The 27,865-nt window shown below is 36.7% G+C and overlaps 1 protein-coding gene across 1 annotated transcript; it reads right to left on the bottom strand.

The window, feature by feature from the left end:
• On the bottom strand, window positions 1-27,745 carry ugt8 (UDP glycosyltransferase 8). Its single transcript, XM_028018210.1, has 6 exons — window positions 27,528-27,745; window positions 16,937-17,769; window positions 11,190-11,332; window positions 6,075-6,151; window positions 5,156-5,375; window positions 1-4,158 (listed from the first exon to the last, which is right to left on the bottom strand). Exons 2-6 carry the CDS (start codon window positions 17,765-17,767, stop codon window positions 3,792-3,794), a joined length of 1,638 nt encoding a protein of 545 aa, XP_027874011.1. The 5' UTR covers window positions 17,768-17,769; window positions 27,528-27,745; the 3' UTR covers window positions 1-3,791.
• Window positions 27,746-27,865: the final 120 nt, after the last annotated feature.

Below are 27,865 nucleotides of genomic sequence, written 5' to 3'. Positions count from 1 at the left end.
TCTGCGAACAAAATATTTGACTTTTATTCAGCGTTAGTATTTTGTTCACATTCTATTTACAACATAAGACACGCATGGAAGGGGGGAAAAAAAGAGAAAAGATATAATTCCATAAAGAGGGTAAAACAAAATCTAAACAGCGTGAGAGACAAAGGAGAATTTTTACATCTGAGGTCCAATGAGAGAGGGTAGTATGTGCACCAACGGAGGCAGTATTCAAACTGATGACATACGAACTTCACAGAACTAGTGACATGAATCTAGACATTAAAGAAAAATATCAACGGCTTCTTTTACAGGTCGGGGCTACAATATTAATACTGCAAACATGACAAGGAAGAAATATCAAACATTTTCTAAACTTCAGACCCTGTTCATAGCCTGTGTAGCACCTACAACGCCACCTACTACCAGAGCCTGACTGCTGATATCATGACAGATGATTATTGAGAAAGTTGATTCAAGTATAAGAGTCTGTTGTTTTTCAGCAGGGCTTGGATGTGTGTTGCAAGTGTAAATGTAGCTCACAGAGAAAGAGAGAAACAGAAAGAGAGAGATCAAGTTTTTCCCCCCTTTAAGTTGGTTATTTTATGTTGTTCAAATGAACATTTTCTTTAGTTTAACACTTACAGCACCCTAAAAAAATCTATTGCCACCCCAGGTAAATTTGTGTAAGATGCTTAGAACAACTTCTGAACATTTGCTGCAGTTTTACAACTGTGGGTGTCGGAGAATTTTAATTTTTATTTCCCTTTTTGTCTTTTTCACTCTGCATAAAAGTTGGATCCTCATTTCAATACATATGTCACAATTCTATGTTTTTAAAATACTCTAATTATTGCTCTGATTGGGTATTTATAAGAACTTAGCTGATTAGCTATCATCTTGTAATCATCTTGTTTTTATTTATCTGGATTAGTGTAGCGTTAGGTTCCATTGTTTTTCCGGCTTTGAAGAGAAATTGGCTTCTGTGTCAGATTTGTTTGTTGCAGAAAAACAAAAAGTTTGGGGTTACAAACGGTTCTAAAGGAAGTAAATCAAATATAGAAATTAACCATATAGGAAATATTAGGGGTGCCAAAAATTGTTGGAGCTATAATTCAGTTAAGTGTTCCCACACCCCTGGCCCCCATTAGAATAAATGCTCTCAATCTAAAGGTTGGATTTTCAGAAAATGTTCAGAGTGACATTATCCTACTGAAACGAAAGAGAAATTTATTTCAGGGATCTTTTACTAAAAGCAAGGAGGGTGTCACAGATCCCAGCTTTTACCTGTGATTGAGGCTTATATGAGTCTGGGCAGAAAGCATATACTATACCGGATGCCAATGAGCAGAGGTTGCTGTTGCCCAAATATTCCCAGCTCTATGTATACTTTTAGCTTGTGTCACATTACAAGAAACTGTAAAAGAATCATTATTCTTTTACACTATGGCTTCTTTTGATCTTGTTTCACCCATCTGTTCCTAAAGAAGGCCAAGAAACAAGACAAAGGAAAAAAAAAAAGTAACAGAAGACAGCTTAAAAACACACAATTGTTTGCACATTCTAATTTCATAGAACAAAAACATCAACAAATCTCATTCCCATAATAAGATTAACGATGTATGATAAAACTCAGAAAAGATGGGGAAACATACAGTGCACTCAGCAATTATTGGCACTCCTGGTAAAGAGGTTTTTTTTTTTTAAAAGTTAGAAAATAATTGATCTTTTACTGTAAGTAGCATAATCAGACACATGAAAAGTTTACTGCTGACTAATGTTGGTAGCTCTTCTCTTACCAACCTTTTCCACTGCAGAGGGAAGATGAGTTTGGGTTAAATATGGTGCAACTAAAGCCCATTTTCTGACATAGGAATAGTTTCCCCCCCCCTTCCCCATTTGTTAGAGTGGCCACGAGAAATGGGTCCCTGCTTTACGTATACATTCTCCTAGAAAGTATGAAGTCATTCATTATTGTGAAGTTTACAAACACTGGTCAACTTCGATTGGGATGAGTAGCATGATTTGTGCTGCTTAATGCTTTTTTTCTCCTAAGTGACCTTGCTTGTCACAGTTTGAGTTTTTTCTCAAATTTTTAATACTGTCTGTGCTGATATTTTTAAGCTTGAATGAGTAGCCGTTTTCTTCTGCTTATTTTCTTACTCGCATAGATCAAAACACATTGGTCTTACTCAAATAACATGTTCTTTTCCATTTGGAAGAGTTTTGTGTACTGTGAAAAAGAAAATGGCATCTAGGTGATATAGTTGTTTCTCCAGGGAAACAAAAAGTTTTGGGTTACCTATGAATAGTTCTTATACATAGAAATTAAATGTAAAATAAACAAAAACACCATCAGGTATTGAAACAGGCCTCTGTGACTTCATACACATACTCTAAAGGGAAACGGGTAAATGATTGCTAAATAATTATACAAAAATCTTGAAGAATGACAAACATATATTGAGAAATTATGGTAAAGCGTAAGAATAATTTGTTCAACAGCTGCTTAAAAATATCTAGTAGAGGTGCCAATAATCTAGAGAGCCCTGTAGATTTTATATAAAGCCTTTCATTCAAGCATTGAAATTATAATAAGTTCTTTAAAGTCTGCTGGTTTGCACATGGACGGCAACAGCAATGTCTTCCAGGCTTATCAAAGTAAAACTGTGGGAAAAGTAATTTAAGGCTAGCAATTGTGATGAGTTGAAATTAGTACACATAATTTAAGAAACGACTAAATAATGGAGAAATGATGTACAAAGTCAAGTGTAGCCCTGAAAATGGCAATAGGGTAAGAAATCTTTACTGCAATAAATAGATTACGGAAGCAGAATGAAGAAACAGGACTACAGTAGCAACAATCATAAATGAGTAATGCTCTGACTCATCCTCCCCTGCATGGGACTGCGTGGCTCTGCTCACTTATACACAATCGGCTAATAGAATTAATGGGAAAAAAAAATAGCTGAAACTAATAAAATCACCTTTTCACACAGTGAGGTCAAGCAGAGTTTGGTAGACACTGAGCTCCTTTCATTCACAAGCTGGCACTACCATATGAAAAGGGAAAATTGTGTATGTTGACAAGGATGAGTCAGACACGTGCATTCAACAATGCAACTACATTACAAACCCAGAGCACATTTATGATTGCTCCTGTCAATGTTGCTTGTTTCACCAATACGAAGAGAGATGTGATCTCAGAATAAGGAGTGTCATACTGTCACATCTCTGACAGACAGATGAAATAAATTAAACAATAGGACAAGGTTAAAAAGGTGCATCATTAAAATGCATTCGAGCAGCAATAAATAGATTTTTCTTCTATTTACAGTTATCACCAGACACTTTAAAACAAAGGATCAATCCAAAGCTGTTTGATTTGTTGCTTTTGTTCCTAGGATGAAGGCTTGGTGGTCCTCCCTCTGCTGAGGAAGACAGCAGAAAACATGGAGTAGATGAGATGCTCGTATAGATGTGTCCTTCCTTTATTTCATCCGTAAAAACAACTTGCAGTGTCTCGCTGTAGCTGCTGTTATAGTTTTTTTTATCTGTTAATTCTGCCTCATAGCACAAACATTCATCTAAACACACACATACACACAGATTCGGAGCACCCGATGCCTTGCTGTCCCCACACAACGCAGTGTATCCTCCTACAGCCTTGTGCTTGCTCTGAGTAGCAGTTGCCTCGTTGACACAGACCTAAGAACAGCTTTTGCTCCACGCTTTTATCAAAGCAATGAACCAAACCTAGAACTGAGTCCTTAGGGCAACTTCTTCCTCACGTCGCCATTCAGAAACTAATTTATCTTCTTCTCGGTTTTCAAGGAACCATTGCGTTTGTGCTTCCCGTTGGCGATGATCTCAGAGTGACAGTGTCCATTGGTCATGCTGCCATCTACTCTTCTGCTGTGGTCACTGGCCTTGCCCCTGAGGCGACGTACCAACCTACGCAGTAAAAACACTATGAGAGCGCCGGCAGCTGCAACAGTAAAAAGTACGTCCACAAGGAAGTACTGGTAGGGGGACACTTCATACACAGCCGAGCGCAGGTGGTTAGCGCCATTGTGACGGAGAATGTAACCGATCCAGTACACAGCCCTGGTGACTGGGTGGCCTGGCTGATCTTTGTGAATGTGGGAGAGGAGACGAGCCTGCTGGCGGTACCTGGGAACAGGAGGACAGCAGAGTTGGGGGTTAACAAAAAACATGGGGACAACTCCTACTATGAAAAAAAGAGATGCAGAGAACACCATTCCACATTACAAAGCTGCGAGTTCCTTTGGCTTTCTTTAAACATTGGAGTTTGTTCTGCTAGCTATATGTAAGGGTATTCATAGAACTTTACGTAGGGTCTAAGTCTACCTACACCCAAAAGCTGAAAATGGCATACAGCAAAATAAATCTTGATTTATGAGACCATGAGAACACACATCAGAAACCAATTTCAACTATATAAATAACAGCTGCAACTCGTTTGCTATATCCGCCTCAGGTTCTGTCCCCTACACACCCATGTTCAACCATGGAAGGCGAATGCAAACTACTTCATGAATGTTGGTGCATTTAAATGAGTCAGCAAATCAATGTTATTTCATGGTCAACAATGGAAACCGCAGAGAAATGGGTAAAACACAATTTCACAAGGCAGAAGTTGATGTGAGTGAGGTGGAGAGTTGAAAAGCTATCATTTTTGGTAGCCACAGTAGTGGTGTGAAAATACAAGTTACAGACTGCCGCCAGCATTTTAGGAAGCAGAAGGTTCGCTCCACAACGGAGCGCTTACGGGTGTCAGTGTTATTAAAACGTGCCTTCTCTGCACTTTGGGCAGTGGCTACACCTGAGGCAGTAGCCACTGCCTCCTGAAGAGTGTATCAGCACCTCAGGCCTGAAATGTTTCAGGCCCAGGTTGTTGCATATGCCATATTTATAAATGAAACCCTAGATTTTATGAGAACAAAACCAATAGTTGTCTAATGGTTTCAGATTTTTATTGTATAATAACTTTTCTTCTCCTTCACAATTATTTTCTTTGTGTTGGTCTATCACATAAAATCAAAATAAATAAAAAGTTTAATACATTTCAAAGTATTGCATGAGGTGTTTATGAAGAAATGTACAAGTAAGGAGAACACATAACAGAGAAGACCTAAATCAGTCCAACCTGGGGTCGTTGATGACAGTGCTGAGGGAAGCATAGAGATCTTCCTCCGTCATGTCTTTCCAGTGCAGCATGATTCCCATCCCTTTGGCTGCCACACGAGTCATGGTGTCATAGTGGTCTCCAAAGAGAGGCACACCCACCACTGGCACCCCATGATACATGGCCTCATAGATACTGTTTAAGCCCCCGTGGCTCAGAAAGGCTTTAGTATGAGGTTGGCCTGAATGGTAGGAAGCATTGGTGTTGAAATCATTAGTAACTATTAACATGCTGTGTTTCCTGCAGTCCTGTTTTGATATAAATATGTACAGTTCTCAGGCCATGCAACAGATTGTTCATTTTAAGTAGAACATATCTTTTAAAAACATTATTTCAAAAGGTTCTCCATAAAATCTTGATTTTATCACATGCCTGTTTGAATACCTGGACACCTCTTTATAATAACAAAGCAAACCTAAGCATGTATTCCCTTTGTGCCAACATAGTTACTTACTCTGACCTTTGAAAAGGTCAAACATGGAAATGTGTAAATATTTGCTGCCTTTGTTCACACATCTTTAGAACACGGATAGCATTCACATTTAGATTTTACCACCAAAGCGGCTAATGAGTCTCTGAAACGTCTATCAGGTACAACCGGGCAAGTCCCTTTATCCAGCTATCTAGATATCCAGCTATAACTCTATTTTAACTATTACTTTATGTATTTATTTTTTTTACTAATGCACTCCTGGGGTTTTCCATAGTTCATAGAGATGTCAGCATGGCCAAGGCTGTCAAGCTCGTTTGACAAGAGTATTTTACAGCGTCTGTTTATTTGGACTTTGAATTCAGGTCAACTCTATGATGATATGTTCTTTTCAGGGACCATGCAACACAGTACACAAAACCAGGATAAACATAAATGGCATGCACTCACCCAATAGGTCATTTTGTGGCATCCAATCAACAAGCTTGGTGTTGTTGCCAAGGTTACTGGGTGCAACTCCAGAGAATCTAAAAGAAAAGAAAGAAAATCATAGTGAAAGGACCCGACACTGATGCAAGTAATTCAGAAGAGACATACTCGGACTTGGTTAATTTCCAGCCTGCAATATTTTTCAAATGTACCATGTCTGTGGCACATACAACACAATGGGAGTAACTGAAATTATTTGCATAATGCCAACTTTGTCAGCCATGTGAGATGCTAAGAGACAAATCAAGGTCCTAACAATACAAACTAAAAATTCATTTCCTTCTGTTTTTTTTTTTTAAATAAACCTCTGTTTCAGATTTGAAGCAGAGGTATTTATCCAAAATGTCTAGAAGGTAAATATTGTTGAAAGTACTCAGATTTGACATGCGTTTTTAAGGTTTCCGTGTACAGTCAAACAAGCAACCATTAAATTAATCCCCTTATTGTGCACAATATAATTAAACTGATTTATGTTCTGCAAGCTCTAACAAAACTTCTTAACAAGGTACATTTTAATTCAATGAAGTTCACAGTTGTTTTAACATCTTTTTATACATTCACACAGAGGCTCAATATACAAAGAGAGGAAAATATTAATACATTACTCACATCAGAAGCAAGTTCTAAAGTAATAACTCATGATGTCATATTGTTCGCATAACCACACGCCTCATGGACCAACCACTAACAAGCCTGTCAGCTCAGCTGCATATGTATCAGTTAATAGATGCTATGTACGTACAATAAAACAATGCCAGAACGATTTGTGGATATTGTCAGTGTCTCCTTAACTTATTTAATCAGTGAGTAAAGGACTCGGGTTAGATTTTTTGTTTTATATCAAGTCAAGTCAAATGTATTTGTATAGCACATTTTCAGCAACAATGCAGTTTAAAGTGCTTTGCATCATAAAAAACATACATTCATCAATGATGAAACAAGCAATAAATGTTACATTTTGTCAAATGTTTTTATATACATTTTCTTGATGGATTTTGATATCAATATTAAACATTTTGTAGCTACTTTTTTCCACCAAAAGCCACCAGGTGGTGCATGTGAGCAAGTAAATCCATGGTAAAATCAAATCCTATTTGATTAAATTAGCACAGTGTAAACTTTTAAATTATTAATGAGTGGATTTTATTATATGTACAGAAGTTCTTTCCTCCCTAAAAATATATCTATAGTTTTCCATGTGAAAAACGTATAAAGTTTGCATGCAGTGTTCACCACCATTTATTTTCTTTAGATAATGATAGGATAAGAAAAAAAATTCTGCCTATCCAAATACATTGTTCATAAAATAGTGTTTCACAAAGATTTAGTTAAAGAATTGGATGACTCCCAAGTTATGAAGGAACTGTGAATGGAATGCATCTCTTTAGTATTAGGGTTTAATATTAACTAGCACTGTAAATAGCAGCAGTCTTTTCAGCAATTTCCTAATACCTGTTGATAATAATCTGTCTGTCATTTTATATCTATGGTATCGCCAGTGAGGTGTGTGGGACATTTTGTCGTGCAGCTTGCGGGATGTATTGTAGAGCACGCACATGCTTTTGTTGGTCTAACAATCTATTTTTATTAACAATCTAAAGGCCAAATTTTCTAAAGATTTGCAAGTAAAAAAACAGACACAAATTTGATAGCATGAACAAACTTGGTCTACAAACAACACACAAACAGGACTCTCATCAATTTAGTGGCTTACAACCCAAAATTCAACTTACTAAACAGAAGACATTGCTCATCAAGTATTTGAAACATTTAAAGAATACAAAATAAAAATGATAAAATATAAATTAAAAATATCCTCCAGAAATTCCCGGCCATCCTATCAGATGCTGGATGTTTATGACTACGTAACATCCAGACAAACTATTAAAATAGTTTGTCTGGATCAGGAGGACTGATGTATAAAGTCTGGGTCATTGTAAACAAGAAAAACAATTATTCATATTGCAAACTGCACCTGGTAAAAATTTTTAAATAATGTCATAATCAATCTGTTTTTGTTTTTTTTCTATTTCAAAACAATTGCAAAAATAAAGTAATCATAATGTTTTCTACCATTTCTAAAACCTAAAACTAAAAAATGTAAAATCAAAAGTAATTAACTCTGCTGTACTTGACTATTATTTATATCTAAAGCTAAAATATAAGGTTGTTGTTTTATATGTAGCTTTTTTTGACCAGATAATGAGTAATATATTTTTTACTTTCTTTCAGCAAGCTACAGGTGAAGAATAATGGGTACTCAAGTAGCATGACGTCGACTAATGATCCTGCTATTCAAACTAAGTATTCCTGGTATTCTATGTATTCTAAATTGGCCAAACATCATAGTATGAAAAACACCAGCATACCATAATCCCTGAGCCAGAAAGGTTTACAGTATTTGAAGGTTGTCTGACAAATTGCTTAGAAAATAAAAGAAAGATCTTAGTCTGATGAGTCCATAAAACGTTGAGTCTTTTCTCTTTGGGGCAGTCAAAGCATTTCTGGGAAAATTAAAGTTTCTTCAGAGCATATAAATTATTTTCATCAATACAACTTTACAGGAGCTTTTAGCAATACACACAGGTGTTGTGCACTAGTAACAGTACCCACAGGTATCAACAGATCTTTGATCACATTGGAACTGATCATGATTGTAACCCTATCCCTCCATGATAGAGGGATATGGAATATAACAAAAAAATTTTTTTAGCTGAGCACTTTTTGTTATGTTTGCCACTATCAAATCAAATTGTTAATCAAAGTATGCCGCTCTTCTGAAAAATACCTGGAATGGTCACAATGTTTAAATAGTAAAAATAGACACATTTTATTAATGGGTGAATCTGAGAAAACAAAAGGTTGCAGAAGGTTGAACTGGCAAAGAGTGACTGAACTGCATGACCCAGACTCTTAACACTTGGCATTGTGTGAAAGCAAGCAGAGCAGATCGGTGGATGTGTAAGAGTGTGCGTGTAAAGCATTTCCGTTAATGATGCATATGCATGCTACAAAACAACCTCCATCTGTCCATCTCTGTCTGCTTCCCTCCCTGACTCAAAGTCTTTTATCCAGAGTCAACAAAGCCTTGTCTCATTGTCGTGCCAATCAAAGCCGGCATTCATGGAGGCATTTATCAATGAAACAATTCATTTGGTTTGATCCTCCTTTCAAACACATTGGTCCTCCATCTCTTACATCCTCTTGGTTTTAATAAACACTGAAAGCCTTTAAACAAAATCTTCTCTTTGTCTTCATTTATGCATCAGTTCATGGATTTAATTTTGATTGTATGTAAAACTAAAAAATTAAAATGTGATGCTGCCACACAAAAACTACCCTGCAGTTGAATAAGGCATATGTGACCATTATGTGGATGTGAGGCTTGGCTGTGTAAATATGGGAACATTTAGTAAATTGGAGCAATAAAAGGTGTCATGTTCCATGTGACTGGGATACTTCTCTCCTGTGGCACCATAAAAAAAACTGTCTCATCAGGGTCATGTTCACAACAAACAGTCAACTTCCTTGGGTGCTACGTAACTGACATCAGCTTCTCGTTATTTTATCACTGGAATCCTGTTTCCAAAATAACCCTAGTTTAGTTGACTAAATTATAGTAATCTAGAAAATTTTTTTTTAGCTCATTTAAACCTGATATTTACATTAAAAATAGAGAAAGACAGCATGCTGCATCTTAATTATGAGAACTACTGAGCTTGTTATACATATAAAAGAACAAAAATAATGGGTAGCACATCTAGTCTCAAGATTATTGATATCAGCTTCTTAAATCACAAGCCAAGCAACACTAACACGTTTAACATGTATTGTTTCTTTTATCTCCTGCACAGAAAAGGCATTCTCTTCCCTGTCGTCCTTCCTATCTTTGCAAAGTTAGGAATGTGGTTTGTCAACTTTGAACTTTGTCCTTTCACTGCTTCTTGTGTGTTTATTCATGATGTGTGAAGTCTAAACAAAGATTCACTCATTCAAAAAAAAAAAAAGACTAAGCAACAATGTGAGTGAAAAAAAAAGTGTGGGATTATTTTTCCTAATCATAGATACTTAGTTATTGTATGTTATATGCTGACCAAAAAACAAATGTAACATCAACAAAACTTAATCTTAATCTTGCTTATAATACAATTCATTATGGAACATTAAAGAAAAGGTGAAAGAAAACATAATGATCGATATAGGTTGTCCCTAAAATTGGAGCTGATAATGTTCGTGCTCACAAATATTCCTAAATAAAGGTCAGCAGAGCATTTCAGATGGGAAGGTCAGGAAGAATGATGTGTATTACTGTTGGATTTCTAGGGAGATGATATTATATTGAAGACCAGATTGGGATTGGGAAATGATGAATTTCCCAATCCTGTACAGGATCAGAACAACTCAGAAATCTGTGTCACTGTAGTCAATGACTAACGACCTTCTAAATATACAAAGATAAGAGTTAAGCATTAACATGTTCAGAGGTTAGAAAACACAGCCCCTCCATTTCTCTCTTTGCTCAAAAACTTTTATTTCTTCTTTTATATTGTACTTACACTAAAGGTCAGAATAGGTCTCATGCTTTTATTCCAATGGTTTACCTAAGGTATACCTTACTTTGCCTATGTAAGTTATACTTACCAAAGCACATTGGCAATTACTGTAGTTATCAGTCTTCATGTGTATTACTATACACCAGCAAAGAGGAAGTTTAGAAAATAAACTAATCCAGCATTTTATACTCTTGTGACCTGATGCAGTAATTAAAATGAAGTTTGTTTCTTTGTTATAAATTGAAGTCATTAGATTTTGCAGAGGCAAGTCTCAGTAAATGAGATCATTGCGCATGAGATGACTCCAGATATTACGCACATGTGGGTGGGTCCGGACTCTGACCTTAGCAAATAGCCCGGCACTGAGGAACAAAGCATTGCCTTTATTTTACAATGCTCCTGACAAGCTATATAGCTGATTACGGGGCTCCACGTCATGTGACATCAAGAATGATGAGTATAAAAAAAAAATCCTGTTCAAACATTATTCTGTGACAGATGATCGTGTGCATGTGAGCATTACCTCCAGATGACACGCTGTGGCAGACGGGCCAGAGCTCCTGCCAGTTTGTGAGCAATGTCCTGGGAGAGGTACTTGACTCCAGCGCCAAACGACACCACCACAAAGCCATGCTCTGCCGTGTCGTTCACCAGGGCCTGAAAATACTGAGGGGACAGAGACAGAATAGCCACAATAAGCTACACATTCAGAACAGCATGCTAATCTATAACCCAAACTTTGTTTCTTCATCTCTTCACAATCATCCAAAGAGCCGAAGCTGCAACAATGTTACAATTTACCATCTTCGGTTTGATTGATTGGATACTATTGATGACATTAAGGAAAAATGTTTCAAACTACCACAAGGAAAATTTCCGTACAGGGACAATAATAAAGTGATAGTAAAAATAAGGAGAGGATTTATTTCTCAGTTATGTTTTTCTAGATTTACAAATTCAGAAAAGTTATTTTATCAATAACTTTGTTGAAGAGCAAATGCGATGTTGGAATGCGTAAGTGTTTAGTCTCTAGTTGGTACCAACGACAGTAATATTTCTTTTGAGAATAAATTTAATATTTAAATTTTAGCTTAAAACCTTTACTCTGATCATCTCTATGTAATAAATTAAATACATTTTCTGATGCACCGTCTACGAAAGATCATGTTGTTTGTGAACGTTACACAAGTTTAGATTTTAAAAAAGGACTGCATAAAAGAGCTGCACAATATATCAAATTTAAAGTCCAGTTGCAAAAGAAGATCTATTATTTCAGTTGGTCAAATAATAGATTTGACCAACTGAATGGACTTTTAGGTGTATAGTGGTTAATAATTCAGTGTCACAGATCCTAAAGCTCATAGAGAGAATTGAGGAAATCGTAATGATGAAACAAAACAAGCAGATTTAAGAAACTGCACAATGAATGGGAAAATACGTAAAAATGTCAACTAACAAAGACATATCTCCAGTTATTCTGAAAATATGGAGAGCAATGAATGACAAAAAACTTATAATTTTTTTAAATAAAAATTGTTTTACTAGTGCTGTGTTTAGAACAGCAAAATATTCACAGGAAAAATGACAAGCTGTATTTCTTTGTCAAAAAAGACAAACAAATGTGTGTAATCTGTCTTTCTCGAAATGCTAAGCTTTTACTCAACTGACACCAGTTAACCAGCAAAATGTAGTTTTCTTTCTTTTTAGGTATTGTAAACATTTTTGTAGATATTTTCAAAACTGCTTCTTAGCACATTTGTGATATTTAAAAAAGAATTTATAAAAACATTTCTGTTCTGGATACATTTTTAAAACTTTACTTGTCAGATCTGGCATAAAGTTCCACCATTGTTTAACTATATATAGTATATAGTAAGAAGTAAAACCAAAGTAGAAAGCTTGTGGGACTTTAGATTTGTTATTGAATTTTAATTGAACTAGATTTCTTTGAGCAGTAAGCCCCATTGGGACATAAAGGCAGGGAACTACTTCTGTCCAGGTTGTGTTCGTGGAAGACAAAGACTGGTTCCTCGATCTCATCAGGGGACTTGTTCTCATTTCTGAGCACACCCGCTACTTGGAATCATGGTTGTCATATTACAGGATGTCGTTACACGATGAATTCTTTCTGAATAATAAGAGGAGGAGCTCAAAGAAAACTGAAGAGGTTCTCCATTTCGGCTCACGAGAATAGATATTTATTTGAATGATTTTTTTAGAACATTTTTAAGAAATTTTCTCAAGTAAAATATACATGGCAACCCACATTATTTAAAACCCTTTACAAATATGGAACCATTTTATTGCAGTAGTATAATCTCTTCATGACAAATCCAACCTTTTGATTTGAGACCGTTTATTCAGTGTTAAGAAATAGTTATTTTTCAGTAAATTCCCTGGTTCCCGTAACATAAAGGAACTCAAGAAATCCAAAAGAACATGCCAGATTAGAGAAAGATGGATGTGAATTGAGGGGGAAATGTCTATTGGTGTAAACCTGTCTACAGTCAGAGATATACTTTCAAGTCTTAAAACTACCAAAACAAAGACAACCAAGACTGAAGAACAACTTTTGTTTTTCTTCCCACCTCACCTAGTGAGCAGAATGTCAAGAGAGGTCGATACAAATATCTCTAGAGATTGCATAAAGAAAGCTACAGCAAAAAAAGATGAATTTATTTTAAGTTTTCCTTGTTCCTCTTGGTTGGGGTTTGCCAAGCATTCGGGAGGGCACCACAGGTAAATTGTTATGGGAGTTTGTATTGATGAGCAGTGGTTACAGACTAATTAAGGATGTTGAAGTCACAGGAGAACAGGACAATTAGAGGAAAGGGACTGTTGGTCCAGCTGCAGCAGCTCAGGTCGGCCCTGGCACGGAGCAACCTCATGGGCACACTGGGCCCAGTGTCCCTGCGGAACAGCCCTGCCATCCCTACAACACAGCCTTAGTGACCTCTTAAAAAGAGTCCCACTGTCCCCAGAGTTCTCCTCAGAACAATGAGCGCGTTCTCCGTCCACTTCCATTATAACTCCCTCCACACAGTACGGCACAATGCTCCCTATTCGCCTCGAGTGGCATTCCTAAAACCCCCAGCAGCAGATACCGACGGCCTGCGCTCTCAATGCCCAAACGTTGAACTAACTCCCGTCACCGCCCGCCTCTGCTCCCCATAGCTGCCATTATCATCCGTTTAAGATTTACCATATGCATTCAGCTCTAGCCCGTCCTAACCCCCACTTCGGCCATGAAGCCTCAGTCTGTTGCAGGATGTGATAAGCTATACATAGTGATAAAAAACAATGAGAAGAAATATACTCAACGTTTTGAAAGAAAAGCTAAAAGGACTACCTAAAAAAATTAACAGGGATAAGTTACTAATGGTGTGAAACTCAGTGTTATATAACAAAAACCTAAAAATATCATACTTGAATGCTAGACAACTTTAGGAACATAAAGAAACAAATTAGCTTGTTTTGTGAAACAACAAGAACAGGTTCTTGCCTCTGCCCTTACTGTAAATATATTTTGTAACTTAAAACCAGCAGGGACTGATGATACTAAAGAAATATCAGTAAGAAAAAAAAATCAATGTGAGAAGGAAAAAAAGTATTTTCCAAAGTACTACTTCAAAACATTGAACCTTTCCTTAATCAATGAGGGAGCAAGAAACAAATTTTGCATGTGAGGCAACACATTTCCAAAATGGCGTAGTTACACTCAAGTCTTCATGCAGCACTATATTTCAGTGCCATGGTTACAAGCACTTAGCTCTGGATATTTATGGCACTGCCTGTAAGAAGTGTGCATTTCTACAACTTCTGTTGCAGTATGTAGTTCCTCTACAGGCCAGTATGAGATTCTCACAGGATAATATTCTTGTAAAGAAATACCAAAGTATTACTGTATTTAGAGCAATGTTAAAATTAATTTTGTACATTGATCTTTTCACTTTTATGTAAAAGCCAGAAAGTCACAGATATTCCTTCTGCAGATAGTTTCAGGCTTCAGCATTGAGATAATTATTAGAAGGTTTTTTTTTCCTGAGTCAGAGAGATCCAGCTGGAACTGGGAGAGGTGAAAAAAGCCCAATCTGTGGAGGAAGCAACTCTGCTGTTACTTAAGCAAAAGCAAAGTTGCTTCCTCTGCAGAGTCAGAATGGATGGATTTATTAAGCTTAACTCATTAAGTTGATCTAAAACATTTCTGTGGATATTTACAAAAACAAGATTTTCTTCTCTTACAGAGCAAATTAATAAACCCCAACAAGATCAAATGTGGAAATCCTAAAAAGTACAAATGTGTACTTTTAAAAACTTCTTACTTTTTCATCTCCCTTCGACAAGCTTGACTTTCTTGAGGCCAACAAATAACTGAGGTTTTTCGTTGGCCTCGTATCACTGGATGTGTACTAGATGGAAAATCTAACGAGTCTCGTTTTGTTGAATATAGTGAATTAATTTATACCAAAACAATGACACTATTTTGGACAGTGTGTGCTTCAAAACTGAATGAGGAACTTGGAAATTGAAGAGTGGAACACATCACCGGAGCTAAACAGGAACTTTACATAAAGTGATCATATTTATGAGGCAGAATGAGTCTCTGTGAGCAATCTGTCAGAGGATGCATAATCAGTTTCCAAGTCTAATTTTTTTTATAACTAACAAAATGCGGTTATGATTTATTTGAGCAAATTAGCACATTTTCTTAGTCATTACTCAGGCTGCTAACAATAAAAACAGACAAGTAAAAAGATTATACTAATTTGTTTAACATACAAAAACCCATCCAAGGACAGGTAACGGTATGATCCATATTATTTTAATATGAAATTATTTACAATCTATATTACTGTTCTTGTAAAGGTGCCTGTTTCTGGACTGAACTAAGTCCCCAATTTATCAGGATCATAAAAATGCCTCTGCTTAATATTAATATCAGTTGGCCAATAATCAGGGTTCAGTTAAATTGACTGCACTCTGGTTAAAATAGACATACTACAGACATTAATTATACCAACTCTACTTTCAAAAGACATTAATAACAGTAATTGGTGTTGCCCTTTAGCTTGCAGCCCATAAGTTCTCAGGCAGCCGGCTGTCTTCAATGTAACCAGAATGGGCTGGTGGTGCTCTGAAACAAGTAGAGTGGCGCAAGTGTGGAGCAGCTTTGCTCCAAACTCTACTCACTGCAGAACCGTCTCTGGCATTTTAATGAAGGAACTTTGAACTGTAACAATGGCATGATGAAAAATTCAAATGGTTTAGAAACTGTAGCTTTTTCAAATCAGTAACTTTTTAGCGCATGTTTTGTATGCTGCTGTAAAAAGTATTTCACCCTTTGCAGATTAGGATCAAGCACAATTTAATATCAGATTAAGGTTAATATTAGAAACTGTATAAAGTTGATTTCAAATTATAATTTCATCTCATAAAAGAAAAGAGCAATCAACACCAATCTGGCTGTATGTGATAATATAACTGCTCTGCTTGTTAAATTATTAATTAGTGTTTCTTTTTCTTCTGGACAGCTGAGCTTAATTTCTGAATATTCCCTGACCTGTAGTACTACGAAAAGTGTTTAATAGAATCTGAGTGACAGACATGAAGTAGGCTAAAAGTTTTCAAAAAGCAGAACATAATGTCCTGATCAACAGAAACTCAATTAATAATTAGAAACAAACTCATTAACATCCATTATTCTGAAAATGGTTTGAAGAAGCTGAAGGGATCTATGGTGCTTTTGGACTCCAGCAAAACACACTGAGGGCAATCATCCTGAAATCAAGGAATCATAAAACAGTGATGAACCTTCCCAGAAGCGGCCAGTCTACTAAACTTATTCCAAGATCTCATCAACAACTCATCCAGAATTACACAAAAGAACCCAGAATGACATTTATAGTTTCAGATGTCACTTGCCTCAGTTAAGAGAAATGTGAACGATTCAACAGTAATCAAGAATAAGAGAGCTCTGCAAACAACAGTGGGACAAATTTCCCCCATAAAAAGGCATGATGGCACCAAATATGGCAAAACCAGTTTCTAGACTAAGGAGGCAATTATATTTTCACATAGGACCAGTTTGGTATGGATAGCCTTTATCCTTAATAAATGAAATCATCATCTTAAAGCTACACTTTGGAGATTTTTGTTTGTCATTATTATTTGTTTAATGATCTGTAAAATGTGTGTCGAAAAAGCAAAATTGAGGAAATCTACAAGGGGAAACAGATTTTCCACACCATAAGAATGCATCTTTGTACTGACCTGTGGTAGTGGGCTGGGGGGTTTTGTGAGGATGCCTCCTATATAGACGACATGGGGGAGGGTGGGCCTTGGGAACTCCAGAGCCATATCAGTGCACAGCATCCACAGCCTACTCCCCTGCACCAAGTCAGCCATGGCTGCGTAAGGCTTTACTCCATGCTTCTTCATAATCCGGTCATATTTTGGTAACACAATGTAATGGACTCCAAATCGCTGTGCCAGGTAGACGCCCGTGTTGGCAATTCTCTGCATTAAGGACATGCGGTCTGTCAGCAGTGAGTTGAATTCTGGCACGTACGACAACGGAGCCGGGGCTCCGACTTCTGCAGGGTACCACAAGCCTGTGCTGAAAACAGCATATCGCACGCTCAAGATATGAGCAATAACGAAACCGCACATTTCATTGGGGTCCACTAGCAGCAGGTCGAACTTGGCCTCCTTCAGGCGGTTCATTACTTCACCATTGCCAACAACAGCATCACAATTCTGAGAGTAGTGGTCAAGGATGTCAAACAGTTCGAGAAATGTCAAGCGGCCGGAGAAGATGTTGCTGACTTTGGTCTGGAGAAAGTTGTCAGCTGTTGTGCTGTTAAAGATCCCTGGATAGCGCTGCAGATGATAGTGAGGAGAGGGTGGGACCTCCCGGCCCTCTGAAACTAGAAAATGTGTTTCGTGGCCCTCTTGGTGTAGCGCCGTCGCCAGCGTTTTGAAGATGTAGAGGTGCGATTCAAACATAATGGGTGGGACCACGATGATTTTAGCGGCCCGTGTTGCACTGGGACTCCAGGTGAGGAAGCTGATAATGAGCAGCAGAGACGATAGCAACAACATGGCTATAAAAAATGATAAGAAAAAAGTAGATTATATGTTTGCAATGTTGAACATAAAAATGGCAGAAAAAGAAATACTTAAAAAATAATGTCCTACATAAAATTTCTAGTCTTTTTAAAAGGAGAAAAGAACAGAAATTATGTACAACACTATGTAATTTATCTTACATTTTAATTTAGAAAATACAAAAAATGCGGTAATTACAAACAATAGAACAATGCTCATCATAAATAAACAAAATTAGTATTTCCTTGAAAAAGACATAATTTCAATAAAGTTATCCATGTTGGTGAAGTTGGCTCTAAAGGAGCTAAGTCACACTGAGTTTTCATGAGAACTACCTGGCAAACTCTGATACAGAACCTATTAACTCTCTCCGAGCAGGAATTATTTATTTATTTCAGGATTTATGCATCCATTTTATTGTTTATTCATGTCATAATGGTGTTTGATTTGGGAGACTTATTTTCTAAAGGTATTTTACATATTTCATGGACTTTTGTTTCTTAACTGTTTTTATTTCAGGCTCTTTTAAGCTCACATTCCTATATTCAGGGGGATATTCTATTTGGAGTGAGTCTGGTGGTGCAAAACGTCACCAAGTGAATTCATATCTGATTCAAACAATTAGTCCCTGCAACCTTAACAGCCAGTCATAGCACAGTGTTCCCCTCCCCTAAGCCCGGTTTGTCCAGCGCCATATCATGAATCAGTTGGGTTCATGTAACCAGTAACAAAAATTGCTTAACAGGTAACATGACAACGACAATGGCAACATGAGAACTTGAAGCTGACATGCTGGTTTGCTAATGAAACTGAGCGACATCATTTAACATCTGATTTTTATTTGCTTCTGCCACATCAGCAGGCCAGGTGACAGGCCTTTCTTTCCCTTTGAAGCTGGGGAATTAGGCTATGTTCATGTGTTCTTATCAGTCCCTTCAGGTTGTCAAGAGCTTATAAATAAACTGAGACAAGTTCCTATACTCCAAAGATATTCTGCCTCTTACACCGGCCGGTTCAGTACGTCAGCTCAAGCCCGTATAACTTGAGCAAGCTGCCCGAGGACAAGCTACAAACTCATGAAGATGCTGATGTTTGCTTCATTTGACCAAACCCACAGACACAGAGGAAACTCTGCCCCCTTGGTTGAATATAAAAAATGTGAAATAAAAAGGACCAGAAATTAAAATGGAGTTTAAAAAAATAAGTTAATGAAATACATGAAGTTGCTTTACAAAATAAGTGCCACAAAATAAACACCAGTGTGATTTCATTTTGACTGAAACAACTCTCCATATTTTCTACAAAATACAAACATAAATGTGTGGAGTTTGCCAAACACTACAGGTATTTTAACTGTAAACATATTGTCATTTGGCATTTCTGCAAGAGCATGATCCAAAAGCTGCTCAAATCCCCACAGGAGTGACTACAAAATCAGCCTCAATGGTCATCAACTAAACCCTACAGAACATCTTTGCAATTAGCAGCAGAGAGGTCTGTGGAAGAACCTGGAAATCTTTTGTCCTCTAAATAAATGTTCTATGATGAATGAAGAAAAACAGCAGGAATACATTCTCATCAATCCAGCAATACACAAAAATGGTGGAAAAGGAATGAACTAAGTAAAAAAAAAAGCCTGACATGAAGCCTTCTCTGCATATATATATTATATACTGTAGGTATATTGACATAAAAGAACAAGTTTCACAGTCTCTGATGAACACAGCTAGACCAGTAACACTGGCTAAAAGGCATCATGCATTCATCTTCAGTCGTATTGATTACTGCAACAGCGTCTTCACAGGTCTGTCCAACAAATCAATCAAACAGCTGCAGCTGATCCAGAATGCTGCTGCTCGCGTTCTCACTAAAACCAGGAAGATAGAGCACATAACACCAGTTTTAAAGTCCCTCCACTGGCTCCCTGTAGCTCAAAGAATAGACTTTAAAATACTGTTGTTAGTTTATAAATCACTGAACGGCTCAGCACCACAATACATTAAAGATCTGCTGTTCTTGTATCAACCTTCCAGACCTCTCAGGTCTTCCGGTTCTGGTCTGCTCTGCATCCCCAGAACCAGAACCAAACGAGGAGAAGCAGCTTTCAGCATCTATGCACCACAAATTTGGAACAAACTTCCAGAAAACTGTAAAACAGCTGAAACACTGACTTCTTTTAAATCTCAACTAAAAACCCACCTGTTTAGAATTGTATTTGAAATGTAATCAATTACAAATTTATGGATGGAACTTGACTTAATGCTTTGTTTTGATTATTGATTCTATATTGCATTGTGTTTCTGTGTTTGTAATGATGTAAAGCACTTTGAAATGTCTTGCTGCTGAAATGTGCTATACAAATAAAATTTGATTGATTGATTGATTGATCATGATAGTGTAACCACAATGAGTCTAACTAAAGTATGTTGATTGTGGGATGCAAAGGATTGAGCATCCCAATAAATAATGCTAAGTTTACAGGTAGGCTACCGAGGGTGAGAAAAAAACATCTTTTATCATTATCTAATCATTTAAAGGGTGACGTTGAAGGTGTCAATGTAAATTATGCATTTTCTGTTTCTTCCACAAAGACCTCAGCCTTACAGAGAAGATGTGTCATCATTCATCTAATTGTTTTTCCTTTAGACAGATTTAATTTACTTGACCTCCCTCAATAATCAAAAGTTTTTCTGTCAGCTTTCTGATCATCGGCTCCATTGGTCAATTTAACAAAAAACAACTGTTGACTCAAATATGGTTACTGGAAAATAAAAATGGAACAACTGCTTCCAAACATACTCAACATTTAGATTTGTGCAGCTTTTATGTCTCAGAACTTTTAAGCTTCTGTTTTGGTTTGACGTCGTTGGATTAAACCCTTCCAGTGTGTGCAGGGCCATCGCTGACATGGTGTGGGTAGTACCAACGTCACTCCAGTTAAACCTCCGGCCGCTCTATTCACAAACACAACCACAAAGAGCCTTTATCATGTCACTGCTCCTACAGGCCCACTTTCATTCCTTGTGGCTCTCATTTGTATTAATGATTAACCACCTTATGACGAGTTTCAATTATGTTGGTTATTTTAAACGTCCCTATATTTTACAGGTTGCTTCAGCTTAGAGGACATGCTGATTTTAGCAAAAGTGAAAAAAAAGAGAAAAAAACACCACATGAGAAGGAAATGTTCACAGTTTCCTGCAGTTACCTTTTAGGATTTTGTCATGTTGAAACAATGCTCTTCAATTTATTTTATTTAAATTTTATGTGATGGACCAGGGAAAAAAAGGCCTTTTGATGAGAGAAATGAAAATGAAACATGTGACATGAATATAAATTCAGCCCCTTGTATTCTGATACACCCAAAACAAAATCCAAAGTGATAATTTCAGAAGATGCTTAAACATTAGATAGCATTTAGCTATCTAATGTTTTAATATTATAAATTCAGTTTTTATAAGAAGGCATCATAGGTTTGTTACAGAATATCAGAGAAGCAGCAGCATCAATGAAACCAAGGAACACAGCATACAAGTCTGGGATGAAGTCAAGGAGCCAATAAAATCAGAGTTATCAGAGCCAATACAATCAAGCATACCAATCTTTGAACAGCTCACAAAGCACTGTTCAATCCATCATTTTAAAATGCAAAGAGTATAGTACAATGTACCTAGATGTGGCCTTCTAAGGAGAGCATTAACCAGAGAGATAGGATAGAGGTCCATGAAAAGCTTTAGAGAGCCATAGCTCAGGTAGAAACAGCTCAGAGGAAAAGTGTTAATTGTACACTTCACAAAATAGGGACTTGGGAAACAGTAGAAAGAAGAAAATCTGAAGAAAGAAAGCCTCAGGAAGTTATGTGTTCCAGGCTGGTTTAAGTCATGTAGGGAAAATGTCAAATGCGGAAGAAGATGCTCTAGTCCAGTGGTTCTCAAATGGGGGTACGCGTACCCCTGGGGGTACGTGGAGGTACTGCAGGGGGTACGTGAAGCTTTTCAAAATATCTTTAAAAAATCAGTAGGCTCCTCATAATAAGTCTTGGGAAAAATTATTTTGTAAAAAGTTCGATAAAATATAAATGTGTGTTCATACACTGAATTTTATATTCAGTATTTACAGGGTATTTACAGCACTGTACCTCTGTTTTATTCCAAAAATGTTTTGCCCGTGTCAGGGGGTACTTGACTAAAAATATATTTTTAAGGGGGTACATCACTGAAAAAAGTTTGAGAACCACTGCTCTAGTCAACTGAGACCAACACTGAACTTTTTGGCCTACATGCAAAATGACATTAACATGTCCCTGAACACATCACATCATCAACACAGTGAAACATGGTGATGGAAAATAATTTTTTGAGGAAACTCAATGGATGGGAGGATGTACAGAACTAAATAGGGCAATTTGTTAGAAGTTGCAACAAAATTTCAATACAATTCAGCAATACAACAACAACAAACACAAATTTAAAAAGTATGTAACAATATTTTTCAATTACATCTTATATTGGTTTTAGTCCAGGATTTCCCTCAGTGTATTCTAAGCCTGGCAAGCCACCAGGCTTTACCTCTGCCCCATGAGGCTTTGCATTATTAATTTATTAGGTTTTTTTTTAATGATTGCCATTTGTAAGACTTTATAGTTGGTGTTAAGGCATTAATCTTTCAGTCTTCCAAAAATGAATAACTATCAAATGACATTTTCAAATTTCCTGTTTAAACATTTTTTAACTCAAAAACATGGCGGATGGCTCAATGACTGGTGACTGCTAAACCTTGAGCACCGGGTTTAGCAAGTTTTCTGTGGGAAACCCTGCAGTCTATCAAATCCAACCTCTATTAAATACATTTAAGTTTGGAGTTGTGACAAATGCAGCTCGAAACATATGAATAATACTGAAAAGGCTCTTTGCATATTCCTTAAAGCATCTATTGAGAGACTGATGATATGTCAGCAAGACTCAGACCCAAAGCAAAAGTGTTTAATGATCAGTTCTTTGTGTCAGTCCAGTAGCATATCAAGTCTTTCATATTTTATTACTAGATGTATAAGAGCTATCACTAGCATGAGCATTTATCTGCATGAAATGACAGAATTATCATTTCTGCTACCCAAATATCTATTTTGTAGTATGTAAACTATGAAGTGAATAAGTTGTCTATTTGTGGACAGTATGCGACTCGTCTCTGCAAACAGCTGTGGCTTGTAAGAGGACTCAAGATGGGTCCCCATTTTGTTTTTCACTGTCCAGAGTATATTGCAACAAGCACTTGAAAGTCCAGACTGTTGACAGTAACTATAGAAACCAGTCGCCATCTACCCAGGACTCTGATGCATCATGACTTAAATTACTAACAATTGGGTCTAGTTACCCTGAGGCAGCTTCATGTGGATGAAGGGGATCGTTTGATAAGAAATTTTGTGAAATTTTCTAATAGTTTGGAAGAAATATTTATTCTTCCAAACTGTATCTAACCATTAAACATTTTTCTTTAATGGAAGTATGTTAAAGTCATGGATTTAAACAATTAAAATCAATATATGTAAAAAAAAAAAAAAAAAAGAAAAACTACCAATATCAACATTAGCAACATACAATCTTGTATAAAATTATTGCAGAAGTTCTCTCTCTGAAAGACATATTCACTGACGAAGAGAAAGCAGAAAAATCTCACAGTAATTGGCAGTTTTTGTGTAACTAATGACCAGTTTGTCAGCAAACAAAATATACCCTACAAGCACCCTGCAGTCAGAAAATGTATTTTGTACCAAGAAAAAAAAGCCACAGGACACATAATTGTGTTGTTTTTCTGCCTTAGCTCCATGATATATATCTGTCCAACAGTACAACAGAAAGGCTTAATCTGCATACAATATACATGTGAATGTTAAAAACCTTTTCTATTTAAGCCATTGAAATACTTGGCCCATATTGTAACTTCCTGTTTTGTCTCAATGAAAAGCAAATCTATTACAACACCAAAAGAAAGAAATGTATAACCTGTTTTATCATACTATAATTAAACCCCATAATGATGTTTTCTTGATTTGGGGCAGAATTGCTTCCACAGTAGCAAAAGGTGAATTTTACTTGTGTATTCTGAGAAGGTCAGATCTGACATCAAACACGTGGCAGGCTCCTATCTTTTCAGTACTGTAAAAAAAATTCAACAAGACTTATCAAAGGTGTGGTGTGTCTTCACAGTACGTAGAAACACGTACACACAAAAACAAAGTGGGTTATAAGAATGAAATCATGTCAGCTTTGCAATCAGTGTATGACTGTATAATGAAAATTTTATTTAAAAAATAATTAACATGCCAGTGTAGAATTATTCCAAGGGTCAGTTTTTAAAACACCGGCAGCATATATGTCAGCAATATGACAGCGTGTCCAATTACTTGTACTACAAAACACTCAACAGCAAGACGAGGACACACCAGAGCAGATAACATCTTCAATAGTTTTGAAAACAGAATGGAAGTGGAAAGAAAAAACACCTGACTTTCCCATGCCATGACACATGAGACACTGTTTGTAATGGCAACATGATCTCTCAGCATGCCCTTATCTTTTAAAGCTTCATCAGCATTTGACAGACAGACAACCACAGGCCAACCTATGTCTATGGTTAAATAACTCCTGTAAATATTAAAATTGTCCAAAGACAGACAACAGCACTAGAAAGAAGCTACTAGACATTTAGCTGCAGGAGTCCACTCACGTAAATCTATGAATCTACTGTCCTTACCTAACATATTTTTTGCTGATTTAAAACTACCAGTCATCAAAATACAAGAACTAGTCCAACAGGTATTGTCAATCCAAGATGCATCACTTGTAACATCGATAACCCCAATGGTGGCTTTATGATTCAGGGATAAGAGTTAAATAGTTTAACAAAGTATTGGGTCACAAACTGTTTTTCAGGTGAGAGGCCAAAGGAAGATTAAAAAGTAGTCGTATTGCTATTTGCAGACTGCATGTAGCTATATAAATATAGTTTTGTTAGTGTGTTAAATTAACACAGACCTGAATCAGTCAATGTGTGACCCAGGTCAGTTAGCAAAATAACCCAAATTATTTTAGAATACAATCAAGCTAGCATTAGGCACACAGGAAGAAGGTGCACATTAATAATTTCCCTGATCTCTTCCATCACAAAACCAATTTTTCAAAAACATTTCCTCATCTGCAGCAGTGAGGGTTAGATGTGGATCGGTACACAAGGTACACAAGTTTTTAAGAAGGTTGTGATTTCCAAACTACCAAAATTGTCCAACATGCTAATCCTCTAGTTCAAAGTCCTTTCAGGGAGGTGATAGTGAATGTCCCTAACCCAGAGAGACCAACTTGTTTTTCCCCACTTATCGCTGTATACAGTCGATTAGCAGGATGACGGCAAGCTGCTGCACGTTTCCTGTACAAGAGAAACGTAGCTGACGGAGGACCTTTCAGGTTACATCGTGGAAACTAAAGAACCACCACCAATTATTCTTATTAGGGTAACACAGTTGCAAAACTACAAGCTAAAAGCTGACTGGCAAATTGTTGGAAAAAGCAATTCAGTTAGATCAAGTTACGCAACTTCCTTAATAATCCAGCTATCATTACTGTGGTACTGTGCTATTTTTACTCTAGGTCATCATATCAAAAGTATCTTATACCTGTGTCAATATCCTGTCAAGATGGATTTAACTCATATTATCAAAAATACTTATTGGCTTTGTGAGGACTCTGAGACATACATTTGTTATTATTGAAGTAATGCCACAAAGAATAACCAAAGGATAAAAGTCGGCTCACACTAAGTAGGTGGATTACACATTTTACTCTAGCATGAATAGCTTACTCCAATTTCTGCTTGTCTTGGACATTTCAAGTCAGCAAGACTGACAGTAACACTTTTTAGGTGATTATGGCCAAAGCCTTTGAAATACTTCAGTCACTACAGGCAGTCAAGTACACCAGCCATACATTAGCTACTTCCAAAGACCTATGCTGAACATATAAATGTTGTGTCTTGTTTACCAAGAAAAAGTTAGTAGGTATTTAGAGCATCAGCAGCAGACAATTTTTATTAAGTTGTGAGTTACGATTACTAGCTCCATCATTCCCACAAAAACAATGTTTTATCTGCGACTGCGGGTTGCACTTTCAAGTATTTATCATGACAACATGTATAAACTCAGAATTTAAGTTATCTTTTTTTAATCAAGTTAATAAAAGCAGGGACTTAATTGTGAGATTTTAGCTTGGCAGGCCCATTTTTAACTTACATGAAGATAGATTGTTTTTAATCAACCAACTAGCTTGTTCATCTTGTTTTCATGTACTTCTGTACTAAAATACAATGAATTTGATATGTGAACATATACCTAATTAGCATGTGCAAAGACTGGTTTCCATCAGAAATAGTAAATAATGCATATCTTACTGTTGGGATTTAACTATAATGTTTCCCTTGAAAAATAATATAGGCAGGGTGCATTGTTCTTTGTCACAGATTTTAATGGTAAAAATTGCATGTCCTATATTAATGAATGTGACCTTTGTACTGAATAAAAAGGTCTGGTATGTGTCAGTTCAGTGGCATTTAGTCCAACCATTAAAACGGGTTGATTATTCATTAAAGATCATTTGTTGAGTGAAATAATTTGGAAGTTAATTTGTATCCTAATCTCAGGATCTCGCTGTAACATTTTACCTAAAAGAGAATTCAAGCGGAAATATCTTACTTAAAAAAAAAGTTGCTATATTCTATGTTGTAAAAGGCACATGATTTTTGTGACGTTCACATTTTCGCTGGTTATAATGTAAATCAAAGGCCATAAATAAAATATTTTTTTTTAAATTTCTTATCAGGGCAATTTCTTAACCCTGATCTTAGTATCGTTTGAAATACTTATAGTGTCAGTTTAATTTCTCTGACATGCGACTCTCGTTGCATGGTAGAAAATGTTAACACACCCATAGGCCAGCAAGACGGAAAGCAACAATTTGTTTGTACCATCAGGTGATCGCTATCGTAGTTTTGAAAGTATTACCGATGACTTTAGGACGTCAAAAATGCTGCGTTTGCTATCAGTTTGTTACGTTCAAACATCAACATTAAACGAATACATGCAGTGACAAAACTAACAACCTAGACATTTAGGCAAAAGCTGTTAGAAAACATCTCGTGTCATTCATGGAAAAATTCACACAATTTCAATTAGCCCTGATTAAGACAAGGTATCCTAATACCCATCTACTGTATGTCAAGTAAAGGCACTTTACCAGACATAAAATACTTTTTTTACGTCAAGTAAGTGGGATTTTTACACACAAAGAAAAATTACAAACTATAAACCAATGTTTAAGACAGTGATCGTTATGGACTAAAACATAAGTCTTTAAGGGTAAATGTAAAAATCACACAACCCCCCCTCACAAAAAGCACTACATAATCGCTGATGGCTAAATTTCGGGTACTGATGATTCGTAAAGTTCCTGAATGCAACACTAAACCCTGGCTCCACCTGAGAGTCTGCAACAAGGATGTGGTTGTAACGCAATTTAAATAAATAAAATAAACAAACTGACAAATGCGTCATGGGAACAAAGTAGTTTCCCCTCACTCATGACAAAAATAACTACTTAAATTAAACGTAGCAGATAAGAAGAAGAATGGGGGCGAACAGTTTGGCTGTGTTACCTATAGGCAAACTGTGCTGTACACCTGTTGTAAATCGCACTTTCAATGGCCTTACCTTTAAGACTTTCGGGTCAGGAGAAAGAAAGGAGAGGTAAAATTGCAGTCCCGAATTTACTGTGCGGAGTTTCAAGTGTTAAAACCAAAGAATAGGCTTTGCTTCAGGAAAAAAAAAACATTAGCTGAAGTTTAAATGGGTCCCCGAGAATCGAATATGGCAGAGGAAAGCGTGAAACTCGCTCTCCTTCAGGGGGTGGTGAAAGGCGGGACTTGCAGTGTTGCAAGATGGAAACAAAGGGAGTGGCAGAAGGAAAAAACATACACCGACTGAGTGGTTGGGTGACTCAGGTGTAAGTGCTGGGTGTAAGACCCCGCACAGGTAGGCTGTTCTGTAAG

Source organism: Xiphophorus couchianus, chromosome 5, assembly GCF_001444195.1.
Source record: "Xiphophorus couchianus chromosome 5, X_couchianus-1.0, whole genome shotgun sequence".
Lineage (NCBI taxonomy): Eukaryota > Metazoa > Chordata > Actinopteri > Cyprinodontiformes > Poeciliidae > Xiphophorus > Xiphophorus couchianus.
This window is presented reverse-complemented; position numbering and strand designations above follow the sequence as displayed.

Excerpts from the sequence above, each read along its gene's own strand:
- ugt8 (XM_028018210.1), bottom strand. The coding sequence starts at position 17,767 with ATGTTGTTGCTATCGTCTCTGCTGCTCATTATCAGCTTCCTCACCTGG. Across the intron at positions 6,152-11,189 it reads CCACAGCGTGTCATCTGGAG|ATTCTCTGGAGTTGCACCCA; the intron begins GTAATGCTCACA and ends CTTTTCTTTTAG. Across the intron at positions 4,159-5,155 it reads ACTGTCATCAACGACCCCAG|GTACCGCCAGCAGGCTCGTC; the intron begins GTTGGACTGATT and ends TCCTGTTCCCAG.